Source organism: Ailuropoda melanoleuca, chromosome 7 (assembly GCF_002007445.2).
Source record: "Ailuropoda melanoleuca isolate Jingjing chromosome 7, ASM200744v2, whole genome shotgun sequence".
Lineage (NCBI taxonomy): Eukaryota > Metazoa > Chordata > Mammalia > Carnivora > Ursidae > Ailuropoda > Ailuropoda melanoleuca.
The window spans coordinates 72,913,655-72,922,586 of record NC_048224.1 but is presented as its reverse complement, the minus strand read 5'-3'; the positions used below and the strand labels follow the sequence as shown (position 1 = coordinate 72,922,586).

Here is an 8,932-nt window from a genome sequence, read left to right as displayed (position 1 = left end):
TGAAATTCCTGAGTGGTTTTTCGTAGAAACGCCAGCAACCCTGCTTGATGATACCAAATGTTGAGACCCGTTTAAAAAATCTGATTCTTTGTATCCTAGAAAGTCTTAAAAACACGCACTGAGAGAGGCTTATGTATCTGTTTGGGGTGTCAGGGACTCATGGTCTCTTTTCCTTTACGGATGAATCGCAGGTAGGTCGCTGCCTTTTTTTAGCTAAAGTTGACAGTTGTAAATAACTTCCCAGCTCGAATCTAGGAACTAGCTGCGGTTTACGTTGGTTATCGCTACCGCGTCTATCACGCAATGGATTCTGGGAGACCCAGTCTTCGAGCCCTAAGGTTATCAGGCTCAGTGAGAACGCCGGACTTCAGTTCCCACAATGCCGAGCGCAAATCTGTAATTCCTGCCGGGGTAACCGTGAGGTGGCAGCCATCTTGCGTACGGCGGTGCAGTTACCCAGATGCTGAGGGCTTGGATTTTAGTTCCTCTGTGCTTTGGGGTGGTGTTTGCGTGTTCTTTCACCTTTTCAGATGTTCGTGTCTTTGTAGACCACGATTTTATTGGGAGGTAAAGTCAATGTAGTGTAAGGTAAGTAAACACCCCATTTTAAGTAAGGGTGTGGTAGTGGTGGTGACGTTTTTCGGTTTTTTTTTTTTTGGCTTCTTGTATGCTCTTGGCTGGACCCTTTTGATTAGCCGTAAACGTGGAAGACCGGAGTGAACCTTTGAGTCTAGGATATATCTCTTGAATTCCAAGACAGAACCTGAACATGTCTCCTTTGGGAGAAAGAAACTGGGTGACGCACTTTTGCCCGGGCCACCTTCTTTGGAGGTCAGGAGGCCAGGGGACTCAGGTTGTGTATAGGCCACGCTCTATTAATGCAACCTCCTTGCTGTTCCTTGACACTTTTATAGTATTTCGAATGAGGAAATGAGAGGCTGAGAGGTGGTCGGAGGCCGGGGCCGGGGGCGGGGGGGGGCGTTTCCGATGGGACGGCGTTCTTTACAGGTTGGTTTGTTTTTTTCAGTTTCGATGGGCCTACCTGTTGTTGTTGTCTAGTTCGTCTTTTTTGCCCTTTTCTTATTATGTCCTGTTGGAGGAATACCTGAGAGAGGGCAGGATGAAGTATTGAGTAAAACAGCGTTTGGGATTGCACTTTTGAGGGCCCCTAAAAAATTTTAAGGGAAGGGGAATTTATCTTTGAGATTGACAGAGTGTGGAAAAGATGAACGCGCTGATTAGGGGAGTTGCCAGATTTCTAAACATAATATGACATATTTGAGTCATTCTTAGTGCAACTGAAGTTATTTTTTTTTTCTTTTAAATTAATGCAGTACACCCATTTGGAAACCACTTTTAGCTATTCACAGGAGTAGGGTCTGTAAAGTTTGGCATTTCAGTATCTAACGTTTGATTGCTGAGGAGATTCTGAGATTTGGGAGCCAGATCCATTTACTCCGAAGGACGTGTTGGTTTTAAACAGTAAGAGTTTATGAAGACATTTATCACAACCAGTTTGGATAGGTGTCAGTTTGGCTGGTGTATTTACTCTCCATCTTAGTACACAGTTGTGTATCTATATCATCAAAATATATATTATTGATTCAATCTTCCAAACTCCTTTAAATTCTTCAAGTTCTTTAAGTTCAGAAGGGCATCATTTAGGGATGCCTGGGTAGCTTAGTGGGTTAAGTGCCTGCCTTCAGCTTGGGTCATGATCAGGTCCTGGGGTCAAGTCCCATAGGGGCTGGTTGCTCAGCAGGAAGCCTGCTTCTCCCTCTTCCTGCTGCTCCCCCTGCTTGTGCTTTCTCTCTTTGACAAATAAATAAATACAATCTATAAAAAATGCAACATTTGGATTAAATATGAGATATATCCTTTTTTAAAAAAAGATATTTACTTACCTTCAGTGAGGCCCCTTCCCAAAATCATTGTTATAACAATACTTAAATAGTAAGTGGTTACAAAATTACAATTTTGTAATTTTTGAATTTTGGGAAAATTTACCATTTAAATGTCTTTTCTGTTTTCTTGTTTCTGAAACACTTTTGTTTAGATTTTTAAAATATTACCTATTAATTACATGATTTATTTGCTCCTCAGATGCCTTATGGTGAAATTGAAGCGAAATCCTTGGATCATGGTGAAGAACTAACAGGTGAACCATGCTATAAAAAATTGAAGTCAACTGAAGAGCCGTATGTTTTTTCCCATCATGGTAGTGCTAATTTTCACAGAATCCAGGAGAAAACTGGGAATGATTGGGTCCCTGTGACCATTGTTGATGTCAGAGGACATAGTTTTCCTCAGGAGGACAAAACCAAAAGTACAGACTCGGTGAAACCTGTGCATGGTGAGATGCCTGGTAATAATAGATCAGATGTAATTGAATCCATTGATCCACAAATTTTACAGGGTGCAAGTCCTGCATTGGTATCCACAGATGATGAGATATATAGCACAAGTAAAGCATTTATAGGACCCATTTACAAACCCCCTGAGAAGAAGAAATGTAATGAAAGGGGAAATCACTCAGATGCGATCAGTGGTATAGATGGCAAAGGAAGACGAGAACAGAAACAGAAATTCAACTCCAAAAAATCGGAGCTTGACAATGAATTATTCCAGTTTTACAAGGAAATTGAAGAGCTTGAAAATGAAAAAGATGATTTGGAAGGCAGTTGTAAAGAACCCGAACCCTCTGAGGAAAAACTTACTACGTATTATCAGGACCATAATAATGAGCTTTTAAAATCGGAAGAAGGAAAAGAAAGAGATATTAGTAATGTTCTTCAGTCACATTGTGGTTACGAACAGCACATGGAGAATGAGCCAGGCAAATATCCTTGTAATGGACAAGTAATACCTGCATTTTGTGAGGATTCCTTAACTTCCTTCAGGCCTGAATGGCAATCAGTGCATTCTTTTATAGTACCCCAGTGTCCTCCTCCTCCCAGTTTTAATTATCATTTAAATATGCAAAGATTCAGTGCTCCACCAAATCCACCATCAAATATTTTCCATGCTCCAGATGGGTCTCAGCATCAAAATGGGTATTATGTAAATAGTTGTCACATAAACTGGAATTGTTTGACTTTTGATCAGAACAATGACTATATTGACTGTAGTGAGAATACCAGTAGAGATCCTTCCTCTACAAATGGCTACAGTGTGCAAGATAGATATGTGAGTAATGGTTTCTGTGAAACCAGGGAAGGATGTTGGAAAGATCCTTCTGTGGACAAACATGGTGGAACAGACAGGCTTATGAACCAGCAGTTTCAAGAGGAAAAATTAAATAAATTGCAGAAGTTACTTATTCTTTTAAGAGGTTTGCCTGGTTCTGGGAAAACAACGTTGTCTCGGTAAGTAAAGGATACCAAGTGAATGCTTGATAATTCATTACTTAAAAATCATAGATGATAGTAGTCATCAATGACAAATGCTTTCCTGTTTCTAGTAGAAAGTCTTTAATTTGTTACACTTGAGAATGACATCTGACTGTAAATATTTAAAAAGATGTTTTCTGATGGAGGAAAGGAGAATTGGCATGTAAAGATTCTGCTGAGGGTTTTAAAAATAGATACACCATGTATAATTATGACAGTGATGTAAGTAAACGCTATTTGAGAACTGTCCTGGCCTTCCCTTTTTGAGTCTGTTATCCAACAAGAGCTGGACTCAGGGTTGGAAGATTTGGGCTTTTGACCCAGTTATTTCAAACTTCATGGCCTTGGACAAGTTTTGCTATCTGTTAATAGAAAGGGTAATACTTAATTTTCTGGAATGATTGTGAGAAGCAAATGTGATAAACCAAGGAAAAGGAGGTGTGAGTTTGTTTTCAGCACTGTGCTGTGTTCATACCTTTGGCAGAGGGAACTCTTTTCTTATTTCTTTAAGTAAGGAGTCTGAAGTGAGCAGTACTTGAGTTAAATGGAGTTAGAATTGGTTATGTTTTATTGTATGACAAAATGTTTCAAATTCCTGTTTTTGCTTGCATTTTTTAAAAAGAATATTGATGCACTTGAATTCATTTGTGCAGTTGTGAAAATAGTACAAAGAAAAGCAAATCAAATTACTTGCAGTTTTTGTAGGATGATTCAAGATTTATGCCAGATCAGTAGAAAAAGAAAACTGTTTGATGTCTTCCAGGGAGGATAAAAAAAGTCCAAAGAACCGTTATGTAAATGTTTTATATTTACTTGCAAAACAGTCTAAACAAAAGTTTCTTCAGAAGCAATATATTGAAGAAAGATTAAATTTATGATACATTTCAAGCTAGATTGTAAGTTTGTAAATGAATTTAAATTTAGGTCCTTGCATTTTGATTCTTCTTATTTTATTATTTTTTTTAATCAAATTAAATTTTTTTTTATTGGGACGCCTGGGTAGCTCAGTCGTTAAGTGTCTGCCTTCCATCAGGTCATGATCCCAGGGTCGTGGGATCAAGTTCTGCTTCAGGCTCCTTGCTCAGTGGGGAGCCTGCGTCTCCCTCTGCCTGCCACTCCCCCTGCTTGTGTATGTGCTCTGTCTCTCAGACAAATAAAATCTTTAAAAAAAAAAAGTTTTTTTAAAAATTTAGTTAGAGCACTAGCGGGGAGAGGGAGAAGCAGACTCCCTGCTGAGCAGGGAGCCAGACAAGGAGGGGGCGCTGGAGCATGACCTGAGTTGAAGGCAGATGCTTAACCAACTGAGCCGCCCAGGCGCCCCTCTTCTTCTTATTTTAATGAAGATTTTGTAGAGAAGGTGAAATTTCAACTCTTTAGAAATGATAGAAATTAAGAGTGGTGTCTCACAAACATGGGTAGTCTCCTAGATTTAGAATACAATATCAGAGGAAAGAAATAGTTGAAATTTGGAAATTGTGTGAAGGAATCTCCTAGCTGGGGTCACCTGCATATGTGTGGGTTAGAATAAATGTAAGAAAGAAAGATTAGATTTGGAACAACATTGGGGTATGTTGAAACTGAAGGTGAATAAAGTAGTGGTATTCCAATAGAATTTCAAGGAGACGTAATTGTAGTGGGAGATGATAGAGGTGATTATATGTAATATGTATATTTGAGGAATCAGATGTATGTCACAAGAATGGAAGCTATAGTAGTAACTACCATTTGTATCATGATTTTGGTTTATAGAGTACTTTCATATATAAAAATCTTGTAAGATGGGTTGCGTTATTTTCATTTCATAGAAGGAGCAGAGGCTTAAAGAGATGAAGTTCAGGTTAAAGGACTTGGGAGAAGTTACAAGAACTGGTAGGAGGTCAAACTAGAGATGTAAATTATAGCGTGTTTCTTCCCTGCTTCTTCACTTTAATGTCTATTGAATTGCGTGGCCTATACCTGTCTCCTGACTTTCGGGAGCTTGTTTAAAGAAGCAAGAGTACCTGTTCAGATCACCACGTTTTGAATGAAGTAAGATTGGTTGGTTGGGACGGGATAGAAAGCCAGATCTTCTGTGGTGGGGAATGACTTTATATAGGAGTTAGCTTTCAAAATGAGCTTTGAAGAAAGAAAGGAGTAAAGATTTGGTAGATCCAAGTTGGGCTGATTTGGGGCACTAAATTAAAAGATAGCATTGTTTAGTATTGCTGTGTGGTAATGAGTATAGGAGGTTAAAGTTCAGATTCTTTGGGGGTAGTATTTCAAGTCCTCTTTTTCCTTAATTTATTTATTTATTTATTTATTTTTTTAAAGATTTTATTTATTTATTCGACAGAGATAGAGACAGCCAGGGAGAGAGCGTACACAAGCAGGGGGAGTGGGAGAGGAAGAAGCAGGCTCATAGCAGAGGAGCCTGATGTGGGGCTCGAACCCATAACGCCGGGATCATGCCCTGAGCTGAAGGCAGACGCTTAACCGCTGTGCCACCCAGGCGCCCCTCTTTTTCCTTAATTTAGTCCTTACCCACATCTTCGTCTTCATGTCCTTCTGCACTTGGACTAGCACCTACCCTCCACTGCAGGAGACATAACACTTGTTCATTCATTGTTCGCAGGACTCTACTCAAAGGTTCTCTCAAATGGCTCTGCTTTTTGAGGTTTTGGTTTATCATCTCAGTCCTCCGTAATCCTTCTGAACTCATATAGTACTTGTCATTACTAAGTTTTTACTTAATTGTTTACCCACAAAGTTGCTAATAGATTTTAATGAAATAAGTTTTAGGTTAAATTCTAACGCAACTACAGACTTTAAGTATGAGTAAGCTAGTGCAAAACAGTTCATACACCTTCGTTGGTATGTGAAAGTGCTAGCTCTTTGTCCTTTTAGGCAGACCGACAGCGCTTTGATGAAAGGTTCATTTCAGGCAGAATTCAACAATTTCTAGCTGTGAAATTTTACCTTTGTAATTGGCATCAGCTAAACAGAATCCTCTGAGTCTGTGGTTGGACACAGGACTATTCAGGGATCAAGCGTTGGGTGTCATTCCTAGGAGTCTGGGCTATAGATTTGGCTAGATTCGTATACCCTGTTCATATGAGGAGAAAGGGTGAACCTAAAATATTTTACCTAATATGAATTTCTTCTACTGTACTGATTTCAACAGTGAGTAAATGTATTTTCAGAAACAGGCCACTAATTTCATTATTATATTAGCAAAATGTTGGGAGTTGATCAGAGATAAACATTGAAGCACTTTCAGAGAGGACAGAAGATGTTACACTGCTGGTTTTGAAGGTGGAGGAAGGGACCATGAGCCCAGATATGCAGGTGGCTTTTAGAAGCTGGAAAATTTGGCAAGGAAACAGATTCTCCTTTGGGGCTTCCAGGAGGAATATCATCCTACTTATACCTTGATTCTAGTGCAGTGGAACTGATTCCAGACTTCTGGCCTTCAGAACTATAATACAGTAAATGCCTGTTGTTTTAAGCCACCAAATTTGTGGTAATTTGTTATAGCAGCCATAAAAAATTACAGTTTAAAGAGAAATGGGAAGAAATTTTTTTTTTTCCTCCCTGCTTTTGGAGAAGATCTCAGTTTAAACTCCAGAGGAAAGATTGACCTTTTCTTATGTAGATCTCTATTCTTAATTTAAGGAGTGTTTAGAGAGTGAAGTGCCCCAGTAAAGTGGTTTTGGGATAGGGGTATGCAGGGCCGTTCAGTAAATAAGGAGGTAAAGGTTCATGAAGTGTCAGTTCTGCTCAGATTTTTTGGGGAAAATCACTTCTCTTTGCAAATGCACATAGATGTCATAAAATAATGTACAGTTCATAGAAATTGTAAAAATAAAGTATGAAAAAATGAAAATAAACTATGAAAATTAACTGTCATAACGGGCCATTTGGGGAAATAGGGTTCTCAAAACAGGGTTAAGGAACAGGATTCATGGTGATGGGTATTAAGGAGGGCACGTATTGCATGGTGCACTGGGTGTTATACGCAAGTAATGAAGAATGGAACTTTACATCAAAAACTGGGGATGTACTGTATGGTGACTAGCATAATATAATAAAAAATATTATTATTAAAAAAAAAAAAAGGAACAGGATTCACTTACCTGACTTCAGTGAAGAATCATAAGCACAGACCGCGTTAGTTATCTCTCTGGCTGTGTAACAAATTACCTTATTAAAAACTGAGTTAAAGCAACAAACATCATCTCACAGTTTCTGAAGGACAGGCGTCTGTGTGCAGTTGTCTAGGTGCCTCTGGGTCAGGTCTTTAACAATGCTGTGATTGAGGTGTTGGCTAGGGCTCTGTTCTGGTTTGAAGGTTTATTTTGGAGTGGATCTGCTTGGAAGATCTCTCTCTCGAGGTTGTCAACAAGACTTAGTTCCTTGTGAGCTCTTAAGTCGAGGCCCTCAGTTGCTGGCTGTATATAGGCTGGAAACCTCCCTTGGTTCTTTGCTCCTTGGACTGCTGTCCACATAGCATGTGATGAGACAAAGTGAGCCAGCTCTGAGCCCAAGACAGAAGCCTTTTTTTTTTCTCTTCTCTTTCTGTAATCTGATCTCAGAAGTGGCATTCTGTCAACTCTGCCATATTCTATTAGTTAGAAGCTAGTCACTGACTCCCAACCACAGTTAAGAGGAAGGGATTATATAAGGGTGTGAATACCAGGAGGCAGGGATCATTGTAAGCCATTGGTTTTGGCTGTCCCACGCAGCTGTGTAACTCTGGTGGCCCAATTTCTGAAATCATTTTCTTTTTCTGGATTTGTAAATATCAAATTAGCAAAGTTGTTATGAATATTAAGTGGAGTCATAGATATATGTAAAATGCTTGTCATATAGTAAATTTTCAAAAAGATAGACATTCTGAAAAAATGCCAATCAAGTAATGAGTGTGTCCATATCTGATTTTTTTAAATTAAATACTTCATTTTTCAGATTTCTATGTTTTGATATTTGGAGAATTCATTTTAATACCTTACTTAGCTTGTGAGAGTTTTAATAGAATCTAACTACAAGAATTTTGAAAATACTAATATTCCTAAGTAATCTATCTTTGATTCAGATGGTTGGTATGACATCAGATATATCTAAATTGATGATAAGTATTTTTTTAATATAAATCCCCAAAATAAAGCTTCATAGTGTGAGATAATTCAGGGAATTTTAAAAATCTGCATGAACAGCCTGGAAGGAAAAAGTCTCTCTCTAAGCTAAAATTATTTGCTCTAATTATGATTTATATATTTAAGGTGCTCTTCATAGGGGTTTATTCATGTTTGATGTTTACTTGGTTTAATGATGTAAATTGATGTGCTATCTCCTACCCTCTCTCTCCATGCCTCCCCCATCCCCACCTTTTTGGAGGTTAAAACATTCCTTGGATACAAAAGCTACTCTGCTCTTGGTAGTATGGTATTACTAACATCTGAAAAATCACTGCTAATAAAGTAATAGAGTGGAAAAAGTGAAACAGGGTATTTAAGAAAGATGGTATCGGTTTTCTGGTAGTTTAAATATAATTAGGTGTCATAAGG

General features: G+C 38.5%; 1 protein-coding gene across 5 annotated transcripts in view; it reads left to right on the top strand.

The window, feature by feature from the left end:
- Positions 1–413: 413 nt before the first annotated feature.
- The window catches only part of N4BP2L2 (NEDD4 binding protein 2 like 2), a 75,199-nt gene continuing 66,680 nt past the window's right edge, over positions 414–8,932 (top strand). For 4 of the 5 annotated variants that reach the window (XM_034665049.1, XM_034665048.1, XM_011223641.3 and 1 more), the window contains exons 1-2: positions 414–588; positions 2,104–3,365. In XM_034665049.1, coding sequence (XP_034520940.1) covers positions 2,104–3,365 — 1,262 coding nt within the window. In that variant the 5' untranslated portion in view covers positions 414–588. The remainder of the gene's footprint in view (positions 589–2,103; positions 3,366–8,932) is intronic. The other variant, XM_011223643.3, reaches the window with a different exon arrangement.